This window comes from Lagopus leucura, unplaced genomic scaffold, assembly GCF_019238085.1.
Source record: "Lagopus leucura isolate 7727_CA_CO unplaced genomic scaffold, USGS_WTPT01 Super-Scaffold_1, whole genome shotgun sequence".
NCBI lineage: Eukaryota > Metazoa > Chordata > Aves > Galliformes > Phasianidae > Lagopus > Lagopus leucura.
Genome location: NW_024962250.1, coordinates 16,888,703 through 16,915,137, shown reverse-complemented (window position 1 = coordinate 16,915,137; position 26,435 = coordinate 16,888,703). Strand labels below are relative to the sequence as shown.

General features: G+C 35.8%; 1 protein-coding gene across 6 annotated transcripts in view; it reads left to right on the top strand.

The window, feature by feature from the left end:
• Window positions 1-26,435, top strand: part of PRKD1 (protein kinase D1) — a 109,819-nt gene that overhangs the window by 64,250 nt on the left and 19,134 nt on the right. For 2 of the 6 annotated variants that reach the window (XM_042864395.1, XM_042864405.1), the window contains exons 3-8: window positions 5,856-5,987; window positions 6,717-6,877; window positions 10,158-10,181; window positions 19,005-19,215; window positions 20,459-20,536; window positions 24,235-24,439. In XM_042864395.1, coding sequence (XP_042720329.1) covers window positions 5,856-5,987; window positions 6,717-6,877; window positions 10,158-10,181; window positions 19,005-19,215; window positions 20,459-20,536; window positions 24,235-24,439 — 811 coding nt within the window. Of the gene's footprint in view, window positions 1-4,508; window positions 4,579-5,855; window positions 5,988-6,716; window positions 6,878-10,157; window positions 10,182-19,004; window positions 19,216-20,458; window positions 20,537-24,234; window positions 24,440-26,435 lie in introns of all 6 variants that reach the window. The other 4 variants (XM_042864409.1, XM_042864417.1, XM_042864433.1 and 1 more) reach the window with 3 other exon arrangements.

Genomic DNA, 26,435 nt, shown 5'->3' with positions numbered 1-26,435 from the left:
TTCCTGTCTCTTTATTACTGGAAGATTCAGGTTGTTCCACTTTTACACAGTTCTGGCACTATCAAAAACTGTAACCAGACACTACCAGTTGCAGCTAGTGAGTTGCAGATTTTTTCTTAAGAGTTTGAAATTCAGTTCTCGATATTTGTTTCCCTCAGTTGGCAGCGGATTACCTGCCAACTGTTAGCATTAGTAATTTTGGCTATTTTTCACCTAAAGCATTGGGATAAAAGCAATACTAGGTAGGAAAAAGGAAAAGAAAAAAAAACCCAACACTTTAATGGGTTTTACTGCATATAAAATTTGAAATATTTCTGGAAAATGCATTAGACCTGAATATTCCTTATTCAACCTTCTTTATCTCAGACAAGAAAAAATAAACAGTGATTAAAAATCTGAATATGTCTAGTTTTTCAAAAGTTTTAATTTTCATATATTGGAGTCTTGATAATCTTAGTTTTATTTCTAAACCAGGTATTAAGATGGAGATCAGAGTAGAGATCAGAGGTCAAATCTTTGGTTTGTTTGAACTTCTAGCAGTCTGCTGACTTTGGTGAAACTCTCTTAGACTTTCATTGATTGCCAGAATGGAATTTCAGAAAGAGTAAAAGGCTTTCTTGTCTCTTAGCCCAGTGAAATCGTACAGACATCCATTACTTGATATGGCTTAAGCAATGTTTGAAGTTGAATAGTGTGCCAGGGCATGTTTTATTTATTTTTTAAGTGGTGAATGTCAGCAGATCTCGTAGCAAAAGACTCAAGAATGCCTGTCAATGGGATACATTACTTTTAAAGGCATTCCACATAGAAGAGGATAGCAGGGGAAAGTCTACTTTTCATAGCTGCAAGATATTACTGATCGTGTGGTTGGTGTTTTCTTAGGCTATGAGAGGCATGAATGCTAGATGAAAGTTCCCATTACACAAAGCTGTGTTGCTCAAAGTAGCAGGATCTCGTCTCTGCTAATAGTTCATGTCCTTCTGGATTTGGAATTCAAAGTGATCAGTAAATCATTTGCCTCTCTCTGAAAGCAGGACTTGCCTCTATGGGTCACAATGTCTTCTCGGTCTCATTTCCAGCTGTGATGACTGATAGATGTGCTCCTGAGCCCTGAACAGGGAGCACTAGCCACTAACAGCAAAATCATTAACAGACTTGATGAAATTGCCTTGTCAAAACTGTTCTAGTTTCAACGTCTGTGTTTTAGTGATACTTGGAATGCTTAAGTAGATAGTGAAAAGTTATTCTAAGAATTAATAGCATAATAACATCATTTAAGAACATAATATTGCAAACTTATCTACAAAGTAATTGGTTGCTCAGCGTACAATAATGGGCACATTTGGAGCCCATTCCTTTTTAGTATGCGGTTTTACGTATAGTCTGAAAGTTGCCTTCATAGCAACAGTGTTCTGTAAAAGTATGAAGGTACCATGACATTTTTTTGGTTAAAGAAATGGTCTCCATTTAATTTGAAACATGTACATATCATTCTTTATCAGCAGTGCTTTTGTCTTCTCGTTGCACAACACTGGAGTATTCTGAAAGTTAAAACTTTGTTTGTTAGCAGTTGTATGGAAGCATTTCTAGATGTGTAAATTTAAACAATTAAAAGTTGAAAAATTATGGAAGAAATTTTAAAAATCTATTTCATATACTACTAGTTCTGGTGTTGCGTGCTCCAAAAATCTAAGCTGTGCTAAGTTTAGCCATAGAAAATTGAAAAAGCTGTGTTGCAGAACAATATGGGAAAGTGCAAAGAGGATAGGACTAGGTTTTTTTCAGTACCAAGAGGTTCCTCCAGAAGACTTGTTTACAATTCAGGTGATGGAGTACTTGCACAGGCTGCCCAGAGGGGCTGTGAAGTCTCCTTCTTGGAAATATTCAAAGACCATCCAAACATGGATGTGGCTTTAATTGTCCCTGCTTGAACAGAGAAGGTAGAGATGACCTACAAGGTCTCTTCCAACCTGAACTATACTGTGATTCTGATTCTGTGAACTTTATATATTTATACAGATAAAAGATGTGTGCAATTTTCTAGTAAACATAATTCGTCTAAAGTAAGGTCTACACATAATAGTTTCAATGAATAGTGCTCTGAAATAACACTGTTTCCTGAGACAAAAAGCTAGACTGCTTTCTGCAGAGCTTGATGAGAACATGTAAATTTAAGCTGAGAAAAATATTGGATTACATGAAGGATTAAAACCCAAAATGTTTTCATGCCTTTAAGCACAATAGAACATTACCAAAAGTTCAAATTAAGGGGAAGGAATGTTGGTATGTTTTCATTTAATTACTAGATTTTTTAGTACTTGTTAAAGCTTTCTTAGAATCATATAAAGAATCATATAAATGCCCTCCCCACCTTTCATTTTTGAATATTTATATTTTCAGTATAAAATGGTATATTTTAAAGTTCCAGTTATTCAGTCAAGAGAGTCATGATGAAAAGAAAGAATGATATTTATCTCTACTCATCTTATTTTGATAATGCAGGAAGTATTCCAGAACTTACCTTTTCAACCATTAGGCTGGTGTTCCTCATCTAGTAGTTTGACTTTAACTTCGGTTTCTTGCTGACCTGTTGGTGGTGGTGCCTGAGAGGCTTTAGGTTGGAGAGTGAGTGCCCTAGTAGCATTTTCCTGCAATGTTGATCTGCATTCCTTTGTATGCCAGCCTAATAACCTAGTACATGGTCTGGATGCAGCAGTCTTTCATTGTTCCCTGAAATGATTTCCTGCCTTTCAATGCTTTGTACTTTGTTTCTGGTACATTGCATTCAAATGGACTCTTCGTTACTAACAATTGTCTCTCGTCCCCACAGAAGTATAGTTCAGCTGCTCTTAGAGTTTGTTTTAGGTAGGCAAATTTGCCAGTCAGCTCATCATTGCTGAGATTTAACTCTAGTATGTTGTAGCAGATGTGGCAGGAGGTTGAGTACCCTGTGAAAATGATGGCCCAACTTGCCACAGACCTATTTAAATCCAGCCATAATTCAGCACAGACAATTTACTTTTCTGTCAAGGAAAAATCCCAATTCAGTAATCAGTTAAAGACTTCAGGCAAAAATTAAACTTCAACTGAAAAGTAGTTTCTCTGAAATTTTGTCATCTCTGTTTTGCTGGTTTCATTGTACAAGAAAGGAAAATATGTGGGACATTGAGATTTTAAACATCTGTATGCAGTTTTGCATGTGTGCTTATAATCATCTCTGCATAAACTTGAAGTTCCATACTTTGGGAGGTTTCTTTACATTAGATTTCTGTCTCCTAAATTTCATTATTACTGTTAAAAATGTGGTATTTAGTATTACACTTATTTGTAACCCAAACTCAACAGAAGATGTAATTAAGTCATTTCTAGATCATGTTTTTTGCCTTGGGAGTAGAAAAAAAATTTATTACAGGAGCATGAACCATGATAACACATTCATTAATTTGCAGGAAGGTCGGAAGGTTCAGTGATAGCTTTAATGAAAAGGATATCAATTATTTCTTTGCCATTTGGGGATAGTGAAGAGAGTAGTTCAATAAAAATGTAAGTAAGGAGAATAATGACAAAATGCTTTTCATCTACTTAACAGCTTCAGATGGAACTGAATTTAAGATACAGAAAGAGAGACAAATGAAGAAATCCCTAAGGATAACTGCCTCTGGGAGGTTTTAAATTCAAATCAGATTCTACTGTTTTCTTTTCACGGAAAGTAGTAGTTTAAGATTAAAATATTTTCAATTCATTATCTAAATTATGAAGATAAATGACAGCTACTGCTTTTTCTAAGTTTGGCTGTGTGGGTTTTTGTTGTTGTTGTTGTTGTTGTTGGTTTTTTTGTTTTGCACTGCTCATACTATTTGAAAAACCACCCAGTAAATCCATAAAAAGTTCCTCTCCAATCTTTCAACATAGTAAAGTTCCTTCACTCAGAATAGAATTTAAGTACTTGAATAGATTTGGGTAGGTATTCAGGAAAGTAGGCATAAACTTCTGTACATAAATTCCTCGCTTGATTGAAACTTATGCTATTTTTGTTTTTAAACATCACTCATATTTTAATTGTGCTTTAATAATTGCATGTATATTTTACATATATATTCACATATGTGGTATTAAAATTCATGCATTCTTGTATTCTCCCTGGGTAGACTTGCTGACATACTGTCTTGTTAACTAAACTTTTTGTTTTTGTGTTAAGTGCAAATTTAAACTGGAGAGACAAGTGTAAGGCTGTACATTTCACAGTCTTGTTGGAAATATATTGGGCATGTTGTTCCAGTTTTGGTGCTGAGTAAGCTTACAGCTTTTCCATGGTCACTGCTATCTATAGAGGAGGAGAAGATAATTGCCATATTCTTCTTAAAGCTATGTGTACGCATGCTCTGCAAATTCCAGAATCAAAGGTCTTGAATAGAAAGGGCTGAGGCTCAGAACATACTTTCAATCTCTGAAGAAATCAAGCAGAGAGCTGAAGCCTCCTTGCTGAGGAGGTGTCTTTGTTATACTAGGCTGAATGACTGGAGTTCCCCAAATGCAGATGACCATGTCTTCATGTCTATATCTCAGCTAATAAACCAGGTAAGTGGAGAGAAGAGGAAGGTATGAATTACCGACATCCAAAATGATCAGTTTGTATGACTATATTTTGTTCTGATGTTTACAGATGAAGAACAAATATGCATTTTTATATTTTAATATCAGTATATATTTTAAATTTTGAGTGCTCAGTTTTCCAAAATAGTATTCTTTGATTCTATAGAAAAAACATATGACTGAAATGATGGTAGACTTGATGATTGACTTCATTAGTTTGCAGATTTTTGTTTTTCTTTATTAATACATGAACTGAAGGTGCTTAAGTCTTTCAGGATTTATTTCAACTGAACTATTAAAAAATTGATTTTTTTTCTCTTGACTCCACATTGGAAATGTATTTCTATTCAGGGACAAGGTATTTCTATTAACTCACTCCAGACCTGGTCCTTTCATACTGGTAACTATGAAATGGAAGCACATACTTGCTAAATCAAATGTTTAAATGACATCCTAAATAGAATCAAGTGTTTGCATACGTGCTTAATTTTTAATAACATTTGGTACATAATATTTTTCATTAGACTGGTACATTAACATAGTAAGAAAAAGAAACAATTTTAACACGGTCATCTGAAGTAGAGTTTTAGAGATGTCCACAATGTATTCTTTTTTCTTTTTCTTTCTTAAAATCAGGAAGAAAATCCCTCTGCAGGTGCTCAGACTGGATGATAACCTTTTCTCCTTCCTCTCTTCTCTATCCACTGAAATTCCATCTGTAGTTCATTTTCACATCACCCCTTTTACTCCTTGTTCTGTCTACAAGCTCTTTAGAATTGAACTGTTTTTCTGCTTGTGTATTTATTTACATTCCATTTTGTATCTTTGGTTAGATTTTAGGTGCTATCATTTACATTATCATGTACATTATCTTTAAACTTCTATTAACAAAGGCATCAATTATTCAATTTAGGGAACTTAATTTGTTCAGCTTCACCAAGTTACTAGCTTTCTTCTGAGCTTATGTAAAATAAAATCATAAAGTTGTGCTGCATATATGTAAAAGTAGTTTCTTTTTCCAGTGGTCTTTGTAGTGTGATGAAATGCCATCAATCTTTCTACCTTTGAGAAATGGTATATTTACCTATATATAGTATACCCATATAAAATTCAGAGTTCGTTATCTTCTAGAGTTTACTCTGCATGAGTAACAAGACATAACAACTCTAATAAAAAAGGTGTTTTGTTTTGTACAGTGATGAAAGATATGAAGCATGTTATGCTACTAATTTTACTCCATTTTGGAATTAATCTTGTTACAGCTTCTGCTACTTTTGAAGACTTTCAAATCCGACCCCATGCTCTTTTTGTTCATTCTTACCGAGCACCAGCCTTTTGTGACCATTGTGGAGAAATGCTGTGGGGACTGGTGCGCCAGGGACTCAAATGTGAAGGTAAGTTGCAGGCTGTTCAGTCTCAGGAAGGAAGTCTTCCATTACATTTTCACGCATTTGTTTCTGATGCAGCTTTCTTTTAAATTGACTGGGTAGGTAGAGACAGTTAGATCTAATGATCAAAATAATTAACAGATTAAGGAGGTATCCTTTTGACTCTCCTGAGGCCTCCTAGATACTGATCTGTAAGTGGAAGTGCAAAACAGTCTATATGTAGGTTGGTTTGTTTGCTCGCTTGCTTGAAGAGAAGCTTATCTGTGTCTTATTTATAATAGAACAGAATGGTTTGATGGGAAGTGACCTTCCAACTGCTTGACTTCTTCAGGGCTAACCAGAAATTGAAGAATATTATTGAGAACATTATCCAAACATCTCTTGAACACTGACAGGCTTAGGGCACCAATCAACTTGCTAGGAAGCCATTACAGTGTTTAATCTTGATGGAAAAGAAATTTTTCCTAATGTCCAATCTGAATATTCTGTGGTGCAGCTTTGTGCCATTCCTTCCATGTATCTATCATTTCTATGATAGATAAAACACTGTATAGGTTTAAGTTTTCAAGAGCTCATAATGTCACTAAGAACATGTAGAATATAGGAACTAAACAAGGAGAGCAGAGGAAAAAAGTTTCATCAAAAAAGGCTGTTGTTTTTACTCACCAAAGAAAAATGTTCTTTGCTTTTCCAGGAATAAACTGTAATCAGATGGTTTTAAAATTTTCTTTTCAGGATGTGGTCTAAATTACCATAAGAGATGTGCATTTAAAATTCCTAACAACTGCAGTGGTGTACGTAAAAGGCGCCTGTCAAATGTTTCCCTAACAGGACTCAACACTATTCGGACAGTTTCTGCAGAGACATCACCCAGTGTGACGGATGAAGCCCTTCTGGTATGCAATTCCTTAGTTACCAAGGTCATGGATATTACTGTTAAGAAACAATTATGTGCTGCAGGATTTGTTTTTGTCTGTTGGAGACTCTGGGGCTAAGAGTATGCAAATAACAAAGCTTTTCTGTGGGAAAAGGCATCATGATGTAAAAGGGAGGTCACCAGCTTAAGGTATGTGAGCTTAAGGTATGTGTCACTTCTGATACTCCCAGTAGACTCCTCCCTTAGAGAAGAATTATGTTATTTTGAAAATCTGAAACTGCCACCCATGCTAATGTGAGAAGCTACATCTTGATGCTCAAAACTGGATGTCTTCACTGGAATTAGATGCTGAAATTTTTCTGCCATAGAACATTATGTCCATTGGTTCATGATACAGGAAAGAAGTGGTCTCAGGAGAACACTGAGACACTGCATCAAACAGAGTTTCTGTAACAGTCAAGGCTATAATGTTTTGTAAGTAACCTGTAAGTACAGAATATCTCTTAGTGTTTGGAGAAAGTGAAATCTTTATCATTTCCTTAAACAAAACATTGTGGTAAGTGTAGTATGTGTGTAGAATATATGTATTTTTATGTGTAGATGTCTAAATGCAGAGCTGCAGGACACACGTGCACACATACATATACAACGTATTTGTTTATTCATAAATATAGTAGTTTTCCATGATGAAAAGTCTTCCGATAACAAAATGCAATGACTGAAAAAAGTTGGAATACTTGTTTTTGTCTTGGCAGTATTTTTCTTGTGATTATAATATGAAAGTTATGAATTTGCACTGTGTGTAAATGGACTCCACTTCTAAGTGAAAGTTTTGAAAACCTTAAGGTTTGAAAGAGAGGAAAGAGTTTATAAGTACACACAACAATTATCATGTTTTCCTCTCAATTAGAATATTAAACTTATTAAACTTGACATACTAAAAGGACACTATTGCAAATGGTGTAGATCTGGTGTTAGATGGCACTGCATATATGAACCATAATTATGTACTTATGCTGATGATTATCATTAGCGTAAAGCTACTTGGAAATTAAGGTTAACATTATGAATCTGTATTTTACTTGAAAAGCTGCATAAATGAATAAGATGCTTAAGTTCTGCAGAAACTGCAGCAACAAATCTTCATAGATTATTCATGATTCTCAGTAGGTTATTTCAAAATGCTGACTTATTCAGACCAATACCAGTGAAATGTTGAGACAAGACTGACCCTAATTCTGTTCCTGGAATTTTGATTAAAAGAGTTTTATGAGTGAGAGTCTTAGTACACTCTCTATCAGTACTCACTTCACTGTACATGATAAATTACATGATAACAATTTAAATATGAAAATACGTTCAATTATATGCCTCTATTGGTTCTTATATATATATATATATATATTTTTGCAAAGCTATACATTTTAAATGTTTAAAAAAATAAAACTAAGTTAAAATACAAAGAAATACAGTAAGTATCATGCATACTGCAAAATACACTTCTCAAAGATCTTATAATCATCAGGGTAACCAAACTTTGGAATATCATGCATTTGTATAAACATATATGCATGTGCACATTCACACATGTACATAGAAAGTATATTTGTAGAAAGTTACGAGGATAGGCATAAGCCTAGAAAACTGAAATAAGTGCTTTTCCAGTGTCACTTTTACTTCAGGAAATCATGGTATCATTTATCATATTTTCAGATGAGATCTCAAACAAGACTTCTTCATGTGTTTTTGTTTTTGCATTGAACATGTTTGAGTTTTTCCACCTTTTTTAAGTCTATTTAGACTTTTTTCACTTTTCCTACATCAGACCTCTTCTTTGAACTCCATTCCTCTGCTATACTCTGAGATAAATTTTTGGCAATTTATGATGTGAAATCAAAGCATGTATTTTGAAATGTATTTCATTATTCTGGAATCTTTGTGAATAGACAAAGAGACATTGACCTTTATCACAAAATTTTATTATACACTATTTTTATTGTATTGGCATGATTCTTGAGTCACTGACAGAAAAATATAAACTCCATCTGAGACTAGTGAATTCAGTCAGAGATCTACCAGTTACTTAAATAGAACTAAAATAAATTTCATTTTTAACCTATTTACTAAGTGGAGTGGTAACAGTTGATAGAGAGTTGATAGTTCCTGGAGACTCTTCATAGGGGGCAAAATTATCTGAATTTTTATTTCAGTGTATATATTTTTTACATTACGTGAAGGAGCTAAGACATTTTGCCGTAAATTGTAGAATTTTGATATTTGAGAAATCTTTGAGGCATGGTAATGGGTAATGTAGTATCCTTCAAGAGTTATTTTAATTATCCTTTTCTAGGGAATTGCCACAGCAGGCACAGTTTCAAAGTTTATGTCTGTCCTCATTAGCCAATAAAGCATTTCATTTGAGCTGAAAATTGACTGGAGGCTATACTTAAATGCAACTTTAAAAATAAAATAAAATCTGGGGAATATCCTTTTTTTCTTCTTAACTTCACAGTGTAAAACTCATCAAATGGACATACTAAAATTAAGTAAAACTAGGAGGGTGTAGTGTTACCCAAGTTTTTACCTATCATAGCTCAAATGCAATTCTTTTGCATTCTATTCTATAACATATCAGGGTTGCGATGAAAGTAATGTCTCCTATTTTATTATGGTGGAACACAAGATTAGAGGAGGATGGTGGTAATATGTCTGTTGGGGTTCAACCTACCCACCAACATTCCATTACACTTTGTTGCCATACAATAGACGGCAACAGAGGGGCATTCTGACAGAAATGCATCTGGCATAAAAGTGTGGATGAAGCCAAGATGTAGAATTGAATCCCTCTATGTGGAAAAAATGGCACCTACTGACTTTCATTGATGTGTGTTGAATGTTTATGGAGACTGAACAGTGGATGTGAGCACAGTGAGATGGTGGGTGGTGCATTTCAGTAGTGGTGACGGTGGGTTGCCTCTGCTAGTGCAGAGTTTTACCAGTGCAGCATGCAGGCTCTTGATCATTGCTAGCAAAAAGGCATAGCTAATGATGGTGACTACACTGAAAAATAGTGTTTTGTAGCTGAGAATTTGCTCTATCAAATAGTGTAGTTGTGCTCTTTGTATCTGTTGTCGTTTCCAAGGAAATAAATGGAAGGCATTACTTTCAGAGCAAGCTATGTAGAACTAATGTATAAAATAATAGCCTGTTCATGCTTGCTTCTAAAGTAACATTATTTTCTGTCTTTTTTCCATTATTTCTTTGGTCTATCTTTTATTCTTTCCAACTTCCTGTCTCAGTCTCCTGTTAGCCCTGGCTATGAGGTATGTACTAAATTTATTCCCTACTATACTGTCAGGAACAATCTCTTTTATTAATTATCAGCATGATTTTATGTAATCTCGAGAACTCAAGAGCATTTATTTTTTCTTTTAGAAAGAGTGTGAGTGTATCTGGTGTAAAACTCCAAAGCCACTATTCCAAAGTGAAGATCATAATTCTTCTTATATTAAAGAGTAAAACTCCACTGATATTAAAATATTTTTGTATGAAAGTGACATTTTGTAATAGATGGGAAGAACATCTAAACTTCACTTTCGGAACGTTGGGAATTTGCTGGAATAATGTACAAAATAAACATCCTGAGATGAACAAACTGACCTAAAGTGGTTGCTAGCAAGCTTTTAATATCATGACACAACATAGAAGCTTTTTTCAGAATATAGTTGCATTACAAAAATCAGTCAAGGATTCTGTTTTTCTCTGGAAAACATAATTTTAAAATAATTAAAAATTTATTTTAACTGTGTACAACTGAGTCATAGCCATAAATAATAATAGTGTGTTAGTGAGAAAACAGTATATCAATTTTTTTAATGCATAATTCACATCAAAAGGATTCTTAATGGGTTTTCAAAATGGATTTCCTAAGGAAGCTTGTTAAATGCAATAAATTTTAAAAATTTTTGGAAAATAAAATTTTGACATCTTTTCCTTGCAGCATATATTTGATATACAGAGGTAGAATATTGAGCTTTGGAAAATAGATAATTAATTTGAGAAATATTTTTAATGTTGAACATTTCCAAACATTTATCTTTTAAAAATAAATTTCTGTGTTTTTTTCCTCAAACATAACTATTGTGATTTTTCTTTGCCTAAGTAATGTAGAATGCCCAAGAAGTACAACTCTGTAAAACACTCACAAAACAATATAAACAAACATACATGGAATAGAGTATTTTTAATACCTAACAATTTTATTCTATGTATGTGCTATCTGAAAAATGATGATCCATACAGTCTCGGACTGTCATAAATTCATGGTAAGTGAAAGTAGTAAATACTAAAGGTGGTATTCGGGGAAAAAAAAAGTTTCTTTTTTAAAGGAAAGAATGTATTAACTAACTATATTTGTACTTTAAAACATTTATATGACAAAACATTTAATTTCTGTGCTATTTATGTTTTCATTATTTTGTGAGTTTTATTCATTCTTCTGGAAATGATCAGTGTTGATGTGTAAATGTAATTTTATTAGATGCATTGGAGGTGATGTCTCCAGAAAAAAAATCTAGCTGAGTTTTGTGTTTAAAATAGGAATGTTCTGTCTTTGGGCCATGGATAAATGAAGTGTTAAAAATTTTACTTATATGTTATCTTTACTTCTTAATGGAAAATCAAGAATTATGTTCTGCAAAATAGTTTTAGTTAAAAAGACTATTTGTATATCACTGACAGAATGTTGCATATTTATTATAAGCAGGTCTGAAGCTTCTTAGCTATGTACAGAAGAGAGATTTTGCGGTGATAGGACATTGAGTCCTAGAGTCCCTGGGAGTCTGCAGTTATGGATGGCCATTTTCTCTTCCTTCCCTCATCTCTAGCTGTTGATACAGCTGCTTTTTTCTCTCATTCATTTCAAATAAGGAATCTAGTGAGCAAAAAATTCCTGCTCTACGAAACCTTCATTTTCCAGTCAGACATCTAATTTTCTCAGTTCCAGTACCTGTATGCCTCAGTAACTCAATGGACTGGAAAGAAGGAACTTTTAGAGAAGGGCTAAAGAATAGCTAGGGTGCTGCAGCTGAGAGCAGTTCTGTGCCTTATTCCAGTTGTAATCAGTAGGAGCCCTTCTCTAATGAATATAGTTGGGTTGATTAACCCAAGGGGGAAAATTAATATTTCCTCAAGAGGAGAGACTCTCAAGTTAACTCTGAATTAACACTACTCACAAATACATTTTATTCTTGTCACCCTCAAGTTTTCCTCCAGTGTTGTGCTTTAACCTGGCAGAAAACTAAACACTACACATCTGTTTGCATGCTTCCTTCACAGTGGAATGGGGAGAAGATTGAAAAGTGCAAGAACTTATGGATTGAGATAAGGGCCTGCTCCTAGGAGCTTAGACTTGCAGTTTTCAGCTTGTGAACCTACATATAAGTCTCTGTAGCTTAAACTGGGGACTTGTAGATACTCTAAATAAACCCTAATAGCCCCTGTAGCCACTAGCAAATCTTTGTCAACAAAGGGCTTTTGTTTGGGGAAATCCCTGACTGAATGACCTGAGAAGATAGCATAGTCACACAACTACTGCTGAAATGTATTAAACATTTTTTGTTACTTTGCAAAATAAGGCAGGTTACATAAAAAGCATTCATACTACCATTTGCTGCTATTGATATCTGAGCAGGAGAACGGGGTACATAATAATTTCCATCTGTGGGTAGTTTAATTTAACACTACTAAAGTCAGTTCTTTGACGTGTTTACACATTTAACATTGAAGTGTTTTTCAGACCATAGATAGCTAACTGTGGTGCTTGTGAGATTAAATCATACACTTGAGTTAAAGAGAAGAGTGCAAGAAGCATCAAAAGACAACACAGTTGATTGAATTCTAAGTGTGGTATTTCAGTGTATTTAATTGAAGATTTGTTTCCTTGAATTAACTTAATTATAGTCACATAGTTTAATTTATTAAAGAAAGTCAGCATTTGCATTGCAGCAAAGAACATAGTTCCTGTGGTGACTGATAAATATAACTTCATATATGACGCTAATTTCCTGTGAAAAATTTGTGTGTGAACATATTAAGTCTTTATCTTTTGCCTTCAATACAAGAAGGAAGTGCATATTTCAGCAATATATTTCCACATGGAAAATGCAACTTCATGAGATCAGTTATTTTGTTGGTTTTGTTTTAATGTATACTAATTAATATACATCCAAATAAATAAACTAGATTTTTTTTTTTGCTTTTAGGGCAAGCACTTCAAAAATGTAGGAATACCATAATTTTTTGGTTGGCTGTCTTGGTGTTATACACAGGGATAATATCACAGAGCTTTTTAGATACTGGGCCTGCAAAAGAGAAGCACTTGTCTGTGAACGGTTTTGAAAAATTACTCATTTAGGGGAGCTTGGGATGTGCAGTTTGTTCTTGTTCAGGACAAATTTATTTGAATGTGTTTCCACAAGCATAATTTACAATAAGACATTCAAATGTCAAAATTAAGTAATGATTTTTCTGAGCGCTATAGCACATGAAACTCTTCAGTGAAGTTCTTCCAGAAACTCTGGGACATTTTTTTTAGTACTTTTTGAAGCCTTTTAACAAAAAGTTGGACAATCAGCAATGTGTTACATTTTAGGCTTTGTGCAATTGGATTGCAGGGCTGTTAAATCCTAGAATCATAAAATTGCTCAGGTTGAAAAGGACCTTAAAGATCATAAAGTCCAACTGCAACCTAATCATACTACCCTAACTCTAACAACCCTCTGCTAAATCATGTCCCTGAGCACCACATCCAAACGGTTTTTTGAACACATCCAGGGATGGTGACTTAACCACCTCCCTGGGGAGCCTATTCTAATGCGTAACAACCCTTTCTGTGAAGAAATTTTTCCTGACATCCAACTTAAACCTCCCCTGGTGCAACTTGAGGCCATTTCCCCTAGTCCTGTCACCTGTCACTAGTGAGAGGAGGCCAAACCTGCTTTCACTGTGAGCGCCTTTCAGGTATTCGAAGTGAGCAATAAGGTCTCCCCTCAGCCTCCTCTTCCCCAAACTAAACAGTCCCAGTTCCTTTTTTTTGCACCTTGTAGGGCATATTCTCCAAGCTCTTTATAAGCCTTGTTGCCCTTCTTTGAATCTGCTCCAGCTCCTTAATGTTTTTCCTGAATTGACATGCCCAAAACTGAACACAGCACTCGAGCTGAGACCTCACCAGTGCCAAGTACAGGAGCAAGATTACTTCCCTGGTGCTGCTCACCACATAATTTCTGATACAAGCCAGGATGCCATAGGCCACCTGGGCACACTGCTGGCTCATATTCAGATGACTGTCCATCAAGGTCCATCCACCAAGGTCCCTTTCCATCAGGCAGCTTTCCAGCCACTCCTCCCCAAGCCTGTAGGGTTGAGTGGGGTTGTGACCAAAATGCAGGACCCAACACTTGGCCATATTGAAACTCATGTGGTTTACCTTGGTCCATCGATCCAGTCTATCCAGGTCCCCCAGTAGTGCCTTTCTCCCCTCTGGCAGATCAGTACTCCCTCCCAGCTTGGTGTTGTCTGCAAACTTACTGAGGGTGCACTCAATGCCCTCATCAAGATCATTGATAAAGATGTTTAATAGAAGTGGCCCCAGTACCAAGTACTGATGGACGCCACTCGTGACTGGCAGCCAACTGGATTTAACTCCATTGACTTCAACTCTTTGGGCCCTGCCATCCAGCCAGTGTTTCACCCAGTGGAGCATATACCCACCCAAACTGTGCCAGCCAGCTTTGCCATGAGGATGTTGTAGGGAACAGTGTCAAAGACTTTACTGAAGTCCAGGTAGAGCACATCAACAGCTTTACCTCCATCCACTAGACAGATCACCTTGTAGTAGAATGAAGTCATTGTAAAGAGATGGGGTGGCCTGCTGAGGGGTTTTTAATTTTGGAGTGGAAATTATAAGAAGGATTATTTCCTTTCTGCAATGACATGATTCTGCACAATGACTTTGTGCTTCTGCCTACTGTAGGCAAATAGTTTTGTTCTTGGGTAGCTTTTAACAAAGTCTAACAAATGATATACAGTTTCAGGACATTCCAAAAATCTGAAGAGATTGATCAAGAATGAGGGGCAAGGGATCAGCTAATGAAAGTAAGCAATATGTAGAATGGAGTGTCGGGGAACAGCTTGGCACTTAACCATTCTTGAAAGAGAGAGAGCCTCATCTGTTTTTTGTTTTTTTGTTTGGTTTGGTTTTGTTTTGTTTGGTTTTTTTTCTAAAATAAGAAATAAGCAAGTACTAGGTTCTGATATTTTCATAACTCAAGGCAATACTGGATCAATTTCACTGGCTCGATTGAACATCCATGCAGTTAAATAATTTCACATGTTCCTTTGTTTTTGTTGTCACTTGGAAGATAATATTCTAATCTGTTAAAATACAGATTACCTTGCTAGCGTGATTGTTAGAAGGACTGTTTAGTGTTTGGAGCAGTGCAGGCTGTTAGTTTCCATGGTGTAATCCAGTTAAGCAATCATTTCCTGGGAAGTTTCCAGAGTTGCTGAGTCAGTAGTCTGGCTCACTACCAGGAAAAACTAATTTATCTTTCTAACAAACCAGGCTCACCAGCAAAAAAGAAGGTGCTTTTGTGCAAGCGTCTTGCTTTTACTATGAAAATAGTGTAGTTCCTGTTTTCCTTTTAGGAATTTTAAATTATGGTATCTGCCTGATGCTGGATGGTGGAAATTAAAGTTAAGGGATGTTGAAAACTATTTTGGAAGGTATTGGGAGGAGAAAATCATGACCTGTAAATTTAGATGGTTCTCCTAAGCAGTCAGTCCCTGGTGTTGTGGAGTGACCTTTGTGTTTCATGCCACCCAACTTCCCTGCACTTGCTACCCAACGGAAGCAGATTTTATGTTGCCTCTGTTGGAAAGAGTGCCAGTCCATGGGATTAGGCCATGAATGGAAAATATTGCCTCTCTCAGTTTATCATACTGGTACCTAAAGTTAGTCTCAGTACATTTCAGCAGCACTCCTGAAGTTTCCAAAACCTGCTAGCTATTTGGTGAGTAAAGGCAAGCCAAGTCAACTTTCTGAAGTCCTTTGAGGAAAGATTTTAGCAGTATTCAATTGCTAAAATAATTTTTCATTCAACAATAATGTTGAAAACAAAGCCTAGTACAACAATACAAAGTAGATTTCATTTATGTAGATGGTACTAATTGGTGATTTTAGCAAGAGCATGTTAGGAGACATTTGGATTGTTTATGCTTCAAAAAACCGTACGATTGTCAAGAAATTGCTTAGCAAGCTGAAATATTGATTTGTGGCAACAACATAAAAGTAAACAATATAACTCTCCTTAGAAATTTTTACTTTTCTCCATCAGTTTTGTTTTGTGAAAATACATTTTAATTGTGTCACCACATTAAAATTCCACCAAATGTCCACTTGAAGACAAAGACATCAAATTTTGTGACTAATACCTTAGAAAGCTCTGTTGAGTTTATGGGACAAGGTGTTTATAGTGTCACTGGGGGGAACTGCAGGGGTGGGTTTTGTGAGATTAGGGTTAAGACAAATCTGTAAAGAATTATTTAAAAATAATATACTTCCATTAAAAATATAATACATCAGATAGGACAACAGTTTTAGTCTTGTGCATTGTAGATAACATTCTGAGCTAGATGCCTGACTATGGCATGGGGTTGAGGATGAGTGACTCTTTTAAGGCACTGCACTAAGACTGCTGTGGTATCAATCTAGTGCAAGGTGTTGCACTTGGGCTGGGACACTCCCACGTATTTATACAGATTGAGGAAAGAACTCTTTGAGGGCAGCTCTGGGGAGAAGGACTCAAGGGTGCTGGTAGATGAGAAGCTGGACATGAGCCAGCTGTGTGCGCTTGCAGCCTGGAAGGCCAATTATATCCTGGACTGAATTAAAAAAGAGGTGGCCAGCAGGAAGAGGAAGGTGATTGTCCCCCTCTACTCGGCTCTTGTGAGGCTCCATCTGGAGTATTGCTGGGGACCTGGGGCCCCCAGCACAAGGCAGATGCAGAGCTCTTGGAACAGGTCCAGAGGAGGGCCAGTAAGATCTGAATCCAGATCAGAGATCTGGAGCACGTCTCTTATGAAGAAAGATTGAGGGAACTGGGCTTGTTTAGCTTGGAGAAGAGAAAGAGACCTCACTGTGATCTTCCAGTACTTGAAAGCAGCGTATAAACAGGAGGGGAAGTGACTGTTTACATGGATCGATAGCGATAGGACAAGGGGGAATGGTTTTAAACTAAGTCAGGGGAGGTTTAGGTTAGATATTAGGAGGAAGTTTTTCATGCAGAGGGTGGTGACACACTGGAACAGGTTGCCACAGGAGGTTACGGATGCCCCATCCCTGCAGGCATTCAAGGCCAGGCTGGATGTGGCTCTGGGCAGCCTGGTCTAGGGGTTGGTGATCCTGCCCAGGGCAGGGGCTTGAAACAAGATGGTCTTTGAAGTACTTTTCAACCCAGGCCACTCTATGATTCTATGAGTATTACTAACTGATCAATATTAAACAATTTTAATCCTAAACTGAAGCTAGTTTTTTTGTATGTATAGGTGCGTTACAGAGCCTAGAGATGGAAGGCTCAGGAACAAGTAAACATATAACATCAAAGCATGAACTTGTACATTTTCTGTTGTTGTGTGTGGTGAAGAGAAGACAGACACTTTCCTATGCTTATTTCAAACTAACTTGCTTATGGTGAATGCACGTGGTTCATACAGTGTATTTTGCATATTTCTCCTTGACTGACAGGCCTGCGTTTATACACTGAATAAGTGTGAAGCTGGCATTGTTGTCAAATAGTAGGGAAGCTCTAATGTTCAACAAATCTATTGCATGTGCTTCTTTGGAAAGAGATAGTTATGCAGTATAGCCAAAAGAAAAGAAATTGGTCTTTACAGTAAGAAACCCATCTGGTTTTTGTAAGAATTATCTTTCTGTTTCTTTGGCAAATATGCTGTGAAGACAAGGCTAGAACTCGTCAGGTTTGTTTACCACCAAAATGGCATACAAATCTCCCCTTGCTCCAAGGTTCTCAGACAGAAGCATACAGAAATTGACTTTTACATTCTAGTGAGCAGGAAATAATAATTGGTCTCTAAGGATGACAGCTTTGTTGGAACATTATTAGTTTGAAGGAAAATAGTTTTCCAAGCTAGGCCAATCCAAAGTTTCAGCTACTGCAGCCTTTGACTAGTGGAGGCCAAATAGAGAATGGCTCATTTTCTAGCCTTCAATTACCTGAACATATTTTTTCAACGAGCAAGAAAATGATGAATTTTAAAAGATTAAGTTGCATCTTGTTACTGTATTTTTCTTTTCCATGTTAACTGTGGGTGTAGTTTGTTCCTCAAGGCAGTTCTTAGGAGTACACAGTTTTCTGAGTCCATAATTTTCTGTGTTATTTACCATATTTACATCTAAATGTATTTAGCAGAAAAATATGGTAACTTATTTCTTTCAGGATTTTTTTTATTCTATTTCTTAGAGAAAGTGCGTCTCAATTCATGTGTATTTATAGAGAGAAATATAAATACCTGTTCTGATTTGTCATGCATAATCTGAATGTGATAAGGTTAGCAATAGCAAAAGTTATAAGTAAAGTGGATGAGAGATACTGATCTGCTTTTTATCAAAAATCTGCATGTGCATAGATCAAGATAACAATTTCCTTAATGTTTGTACAAAAGTAGTTTTTCAAAGTTACCTTTGTATAAAACAGGAAATAGGAGAGAAGGAAAAAAATGGTTCTTGTTTTACTCAGAACCAAAAAAATGTTTTTCTGAGAAATTTTTTATGAATCTTTTCATTTTTATAAAAATCTGTTTTTAAATTGAAAATCAACAACAGCAACACAGGTTTATCCACATTGTGAAATGTATGATGCTAGTGTTAGCAAACATATTATTTGATACCATTCTAAGTTTTTAAACACAATCTCAGGCAGGGGTATGTTGCATATTCTGTTAGTGTTTAAAAGCAAAGTATGCTTTTTATGACAGATAATTTAATATTTGTGAGGCATATGTATGTTATGCTATTAAAAATGAATAAATCATTATTTATTTTAAATGTCCTTTTATGTATTTCACAGCAAAAAACGCCATCAGAATCATTCACTGGGCGAGAGAAGAGATCAAATTCACAATCCTACATTGGACGGCCTATTCAGCTTGACAAGATCCTACTTTCTAAGGTTAAAGTGCCTCACACATTTGTCATCCACTCTTACACACGGCCAACAGTTTGCCAGTACTGTAAGAAACTTCTCAAAGGGCTTTTTAGACAGGGTTTGCAGTGTAAAGGTAAGTAAACTTTCTCTAGGTATGTAAAAGCTAAGCATAATAAAATTAGTAAATTAACATTTGAGTAACTGATATGTAGGTTCACTCAGGATTTCTTTACCAAAGTGTCCATATGTAGTCACATGATCAATTACATTGGATTGTGCTGGGATCAGAATTACACTAGTTCTTCAAGAGCTGGCTGCATGCTATTTATTATTACTCTGTGGTATAGCTGAGGTACCTTACATCTTTGTCACTAAGGTGTAGATTATTTTGTTTGTCACTAGGTGATAGTGTGCTCATGGGCAGTTACAGCAGAATAGTTAACACGTAGAACCATATTCTTAATCTTCATTGTTTTCTATCTGCAAGTTTTTGTGCTTTAATTATAGCATGTACATTCTTCTCAGCAGTTAGAAGTCTGGGGGGAATTCTAGTGGAAGTAAAACAATAAGGTCTTATATGAGAATTAAAAAAAAAAAAAGAAAACAGAAAAAGAAAAAAAAAGCTTGTTGGCACTGCAGTCCCTTGGTTGGTTTTTGAATCAATCTGAAGTTAAATAATTACAAGGATAGAGGCATCTCTAATATATTTTTTCCTTCCAGACTTTGCTTTTCAAGCTCTTTTAATAAATTACAGCTCTGAGTTCAAGTAAAATGTGTTCCATAAGCCAAAAGAAAATAATTGAAATGACATCTAATAAAGTGCCATTTACAGATGTGAAGAATGTAGAAGTAGACAGTAGTAAAAATATCTGTGAATGAGGGCCTTCACTTAAAACTGTCTAGAAGTTGCTTGATGATGCAAAGAGCAAGTATTCCTCATGTAAAATTGCCAGCTAAGGTTCTGCTTCTTCAGTTTTCTTTTGTATTTGATATGTAGTCAAATGTCTAAGCTGAAGTGGATGTGCTGCAGCCTGATCTGCTTCTTGTAGCAGAAAAGTATCTCTGGTTTTTCAGCCAAGTGCACAGGTATCCAACTTGCTCCTCAAGATCAGTGTAGCACATGGTGCAGTGAAATCTTCCTGCCATTGCTGTAAGCACTGCTTTCCTTCTCTGTGGGAGGCTGTTGGTGTGTTCATCCTGTCTGCTGTACTGGCAAATGGCATGTGGCCAGGCTAGTTCTCTCTGATCATGTTAAGTTAACTTTGTGCTAGTGAAATGATTGAACTTGACAGTTATAGGTTATTGCAGGAAAAAGAAATGAAACTGTGGCAGTGAAAAAGACAAATAATTATATTATGTTCCTTTTCTCTTGCCAGACTGTAGGTTCAATTGTCACAAGCGCTGTGCTCCTAAAGTACCAAATAACTGCCTGGGGGAAGTTGCCATTAATGGAGGTAAGTTACTTTAACAATTGTTTCTGTCATTGTTTAAACCACGAGTTAGATAACAGAGAAGTGTAAAGCCTATGTGTAGAAAGATATCTTTTTCCACTGCTTGGGAGTAGCCTTTCCACTAAGATATTTCTTGTATTGGAGATGAAGTGTGGGAGGAACCCTATAAATAGTTCATACATTATCATTTTGGAGCACAGATCTTCAAAATACAGCGCTGAGAGGCAGGCTCAACCATGCCACGGGGGTGGCTTCAGCAGCAAAACTTCTGGGTGATCGTTGCTCACAGAATGCCAAAGTAAATTGAAGAGCCCAATGCATGAGAAGAAGGCTTTCATGCAGTAGATAAAAACACAAAATTGATTTTTAATTTGAGAAGGGAAGAAGTTTGTTTGTTTTGGGATAATCTTCCAGAGAAGGAACTGTATACTGGGAGAACTTTGAAGGCCATTTGGGATAAAACTAATCGTATCAGTTGCCAGAATTGAAAGCTTGATTATCTGCAGAATTTCCCATATATGTGCTGTCAGTTTTGTGTCAACTATAGAAATGTATGGCTAGGCTTGACGGACAGTACTGGAGAAAAAAAGGGTTTTTGTAGATGAGTTGTTGATTGCCTTGAAAATATCACTTTTCTTTGTGATAAAGGAATGAGAAGTGTGGTAAAGTGTTCAGTGTCTAATGCATATTATCATATTGTCAGCCTAAACTGCATCTGAGGTTGAGAAGGTATTGCTTCATTAGGTATCCTTTTTCAAACTTTAAACCAATGATTTTCTTTATTGAAAAGGTACCAACAATACTAAAATCAAAAGTGTTAAGTAATTTTTCATATTTGTGTGACTATATTACTGCAAAGTTTTTTCTGTTTAATGGCAATTAACATAGGCAAAAACATATTAGATGCTGAATATCCTGACTTTTGGGAATATTGATGTGGTTCTCCAAGTGCATATCCACTGTCGTACACCTCAAATTTAGCTCTTGGAATCTCCAGTATTTTTTAATATTACATAGAATCACATGGGTTGGAAAGGACGTCAAGAGACCATTGAGTCCAACCCCCCTGCTAAAGCAGGGCACCCACAATGGGTCACACAGGTAGGCATCCAGAGGAGTCTTGAGTATCTCCATAGGATGCTCCACAACATCTCTGGGTAACCTGTTCCAGTGCTCCATCACACTTACTGTAAAGAAGTTCTTCCACATGTTAATATGGAACTTGAATTTGCACCTCTTGTACCTCTCTTAACCGTTACTTGTCCAATAACTTGCTTATGGAGGGGGGTAGACTTAGTTTCAAATCCAAAAGCTAAAAATGTGCCATGATGTGCTAAACTCATTGATAACAGTATGGAGTTTTCCGTGTAGAAATCTTCAGTAGCTTAGAAAAATCCTTTTTATGCATCTTCTAATCTTCCTTTTTTAAGTTTGTAAATAGTTGTGAGCAGAGATTTGCAGAGCCAGAGGAAGTCACTAAGTCTGCTTATAGATGATAAAATTTCTACTGCATGCATTTTAGGTGTGATTTTAGAGGACAGTGCAAAATAGGATTGATCAGAAGTGTTAAGGTGGAAAAGCAAGACTTATTTCTGGACAGCTAGACTAAATGAAACAAATTTGCATTTGTTTCTCTGTCACTCTTTTGATTTCCCACTCTTCGTCTCAGACAGCTGTACTTCATTCCTTCAACACAATCTTTATCCCCTCCATGCCTTTGCCTGACAAGTAACATACTGTTTTTTGTTTGCTTTCCTCCAACCACGAATCTGACGGCAGACTGATGAGATGTAATGCTTTCTCTGAGGAAAAACTAAGTGAGGGAAGCTTGTACAAAGCCGCTTAGGGGTGAGAGTGCATACTCCATGCAGTATTTTAGAAAGCGCTAAACTTCTTTTTGTGCAACTCTGCAGAATTAGTTCTTAGGTCCTTGGAGCTCTCTGCTGTAAAAGTTCTAGAACTTGGCTTTTCCTCGCCAATTTCCATAAAGTAGTATCCATAGCATTATAGTATAACTCTTAATTTTGTGTCTAAATGAATTACACGTGGTCGTTAGACTTTTCATAGGCAATTTCATTCTGGTGTCTCATTTCAATTCTTACAGAAATTTGGTTCACATTAATTTCCATCTTACTAAATAAAATACCGTATCTGCCTCTCTTTCCATCTGCTGTGTGATGCATCTTCCCCAAAATAGTAAGTGAAGGAAGAGCTGAAGCAATAAAATTTCAAGCATGGTTTCATTAATGTATACATTAAACACTAAATGTGGGAGGATATTTTTAACTGGCTGTGGGTTTATTAAAAATAGAGATATAAAGCCATGCTGTATGAATAGCAAAAAGGGAGTCCTGAACTGTGAAATATCATTCATGACTGGATGACTGTTTCAGCTAGAAATTAAATATAATGTGTTTCTTATTCATACATCAGAAACTTATATATAAACATTTGAAAACTACTGTGTGTGGAAACAAATGTTTCAGCCATACACTTCCAGATCCAGTGAAATACCATCAGTTCAAATCATTTTTCCAGCAGTCATCTCAATGCTATTATTGTTTTGGAGCATCCCCTATTTTGACTGTCAAGAACTTGCCTACACCAAATTTGGTGAAAATTTCTTAGTGTGAACATTTGATATCTTCCTGTGATTAGACTTTGTGTAAAATTCCTGTCCATGAGTCTCTGAGTGGGTCCTGAAACAGTGCAAATTATCCAGAAAAATAAAGTTTTTATATCTGACAGAATTTATAATTTTGACTTTTTTCATTGGTTTCTTTTTTCATTGTTGATTTTCTGTGGGTTTTTTTCTTTTTTGTAATGAAGCCTTTAGCTAAGTCATTTTTTTCTCTTTTTCAGTCTTCCAGATTAATCCATTTGCAAGCAAGAGTACAGTAAAAAGTTGTTTCTTTGATCTTGCCTATGCAAATTTAATAACAAATGAGAAAGTTTAACATTATTTGAACATACACTTCTTTAATATATTTATACTGTTTATATTATGCACTGTGTGCTAAAACTTAAAACATCATTGTTTTTTCAGTACTATATTACATAGAGCTATTTTATATTAATTAAATATTTCCTTCTTAAAGGCAGGGAATGTCATTTCATTAGAATGGATTACTGCCCATATTGTACAGTCTTCTTAGGGAGCACCAGTGCAAAGGAAATATATTTTCTGCCCAAATAAATAATTCACACTATAAATAATCATCTTGGGAGTTGTTTCAATAGTTCATCATCATGTCACCATCATATTACAAAATTTTTAGTTTTGAAATTTCTGCTTTTCTAGCATCAGTTTGCAGCTGTAGCCTGCCAACAGCCATCAAGTCAGTGCACAACATTCAAGCTGCATGGAAAATCTGCCAGAAGATCTCAGAAATAAAACTCATGTGTATAGAATGTTTGAATAGAAGTCTATGGATAAGAAATTCTGCCTTGGCTTTGGTAGCTTTTTAGTAGGAAGTTGTAGTTCTGAAAATACTCCAGTTTAATGTGTTTCCAGTTTTCTGTAGTGATTTTCGAAATGGTTGGTTAAAGATCACCTTCACCATTACACACTGAATGCATAGAGACTCAGACAGTAGAATTCCAGAGAGAACCTGGGTTTTTCTGAAGCTCAAAATACGTTAGGATGTTGTGGTTGGAGTATTGTATGTGTTCAGATAATAATTCAAGAAATAATATTCCAGATCTCCTTAGTCCTGGGGCTGAGTCTGATGTGGTCATGGAAGAAGGGAGTGACGACAATGACAGTGAAAGAAACAGCAGTTTTATAGATGACATGGAAGAATCTATAGCTCATGACTCTGAGATTTCAATGACAGGATGCCATAGTGACAATGGGGAAATGCAGGATCCTGATCCAGATCATGATGAGTCTAACAGGATGATCAGGTGAACCTTCCATCTTCTTCTGTATTTATTTGTTATGCCTTATATTATGCGTAAGACTGAAGGAGAAATCTGAATGAACTGCATTCTCACTCATTCAGGATGGAGAGAGTTAGTGATATGTGATGGTACTGAAATTATGATGAGATTATTTCCTGCACTAGGATTTTAAAAGGAATTTAAATGCAATTGTCAAGCTGAAATTTTGTTCAAAAGATTGTATTTTTTACATATCTTCTCTTTTCTGAAAATTATGTTGTTGAACTTCATTTGTAAATCAGCAACAGAGAATATTTTTTAAAATGTGTTTATTTTCCCAAACATTTTTTCCCAACTGGAAGTGAAATACTTGGCTATATAGATGAAAGCCAAACAAAACAAAACAAAACAAAAAAAAAACCCTGTGCAATTGACTATGATATAATTGGCCTTAGGTGTATTGTTTGCATTTTCATATATCTTCAGAAAGAAGAAACTCTTAACAAACTATGAGTTTCAAGAAAATTACAAAATAAATCAGTGTTTTGAAATGACCAATCAGAAGAAAAAAAGGAATTAAATTGTGCAATTTACTGTAGAAATGTCTGAGGAGAAGAAAAAAATCATTTTTGCTTATTAGAACTGCAGAGTACTAGAGAAAAAAAGTAGTGAACCAAAAATGTATTAAGGTCTTTTCTTCTCTCATTTCTTTGGAGCAAGAATTCTTTACTTTGAAGAACAATTATAGGATATTTTTTCTTCATGAATGCCAGTTTAACCTGCAGTTCCTCTTATTTTGCATACTAGGAATCTTTTCCTGAAGCATGTTCCCCTAAATTCTCTTTCACTGACACAAACATTTTGCTCTAATTGAAAGTTATCCATTTCAGCAATTAACAGTATTACTATCAGCAGCAGCAAGCTGTAAACATATTCTTCTACATAGGTACTTATATACAGACATTTATCATTAGAATATAAGCATCTACTTTTTATCACAAAATTCAATGTTGTAATATCATCTTGAATGTCTAAGTCACATTGCATGAATGGCATACTGAGTTCTTTAAAATAGAGATACTGAATTATCTACAGATAAACCAGTTACTTGTTTTACTTAGTTGAGGGGCATCCCTGAAGTTCCAGAAATACCTTCCACTGACTACATACGTCACAAAGACCTAATAACGTTATTTGATAGAGCAAATTCTCAGCTACGAACTTCTATTTTTCAACATAATCACCACCCTTAGCTGTGCATTTTTATCAGTGAAGAACAAGAGCCTGCACACCTGTAAAAACACTTTCTGACACTTTTAAAAATCTGCACCAGTGGAAGTGACCTGCAGATTCACAGCTGCTATGATTGTGCTGTTGCTAGGAAGATGTCACCCACACAGCCCGTTTTTCATTGGCCTGAACAGATAGAAGTAAAAATGCTCCAATTCTGAACTATATGAGGGGTGTGGTAGGATAATCCAGCCAATATTGATCCATGGTCTTCCAAATGGCATAGGGCCTGCTGTAAAACGAGAAAGGATGTCTTATTTTCTGGCTGGAGTCTGGAAGTTCAAACCTTCAACTTAGATAGTGTTGTGATGTAGTGCTCAAAGTTGATGGTTTGTCTGGGTTCCAGGAAATCCAGAACAGTCACACATTTCCTATTCCAAAAGATAGTGCACATCATTTTACCCTCTGAGGATTGCATTGAACTTTTCCTCTGATGAGGAAATTATGTGTTGCCATTCCATGGACTGCCATTTTTACTTTTTACTCATAGTGGTGACACCATGTTTAATCATTGGCAATGATGTGATCCAGGAAACTGTCACCTTCAACCTCAAACTGGTCCAGTAGATCCTGGCAAACTTTCATAGGGTATTGTTCACAGGACCCACCTGGCACAAACTTTGTGATATTTCAACATTGTTACTATTGTTTACAACACTGAAGCTGATATTCAGCTCTGTATACAGTTCCCTGAACATAATCTGCCAATTTGCAGGAATTAGCAGATCAA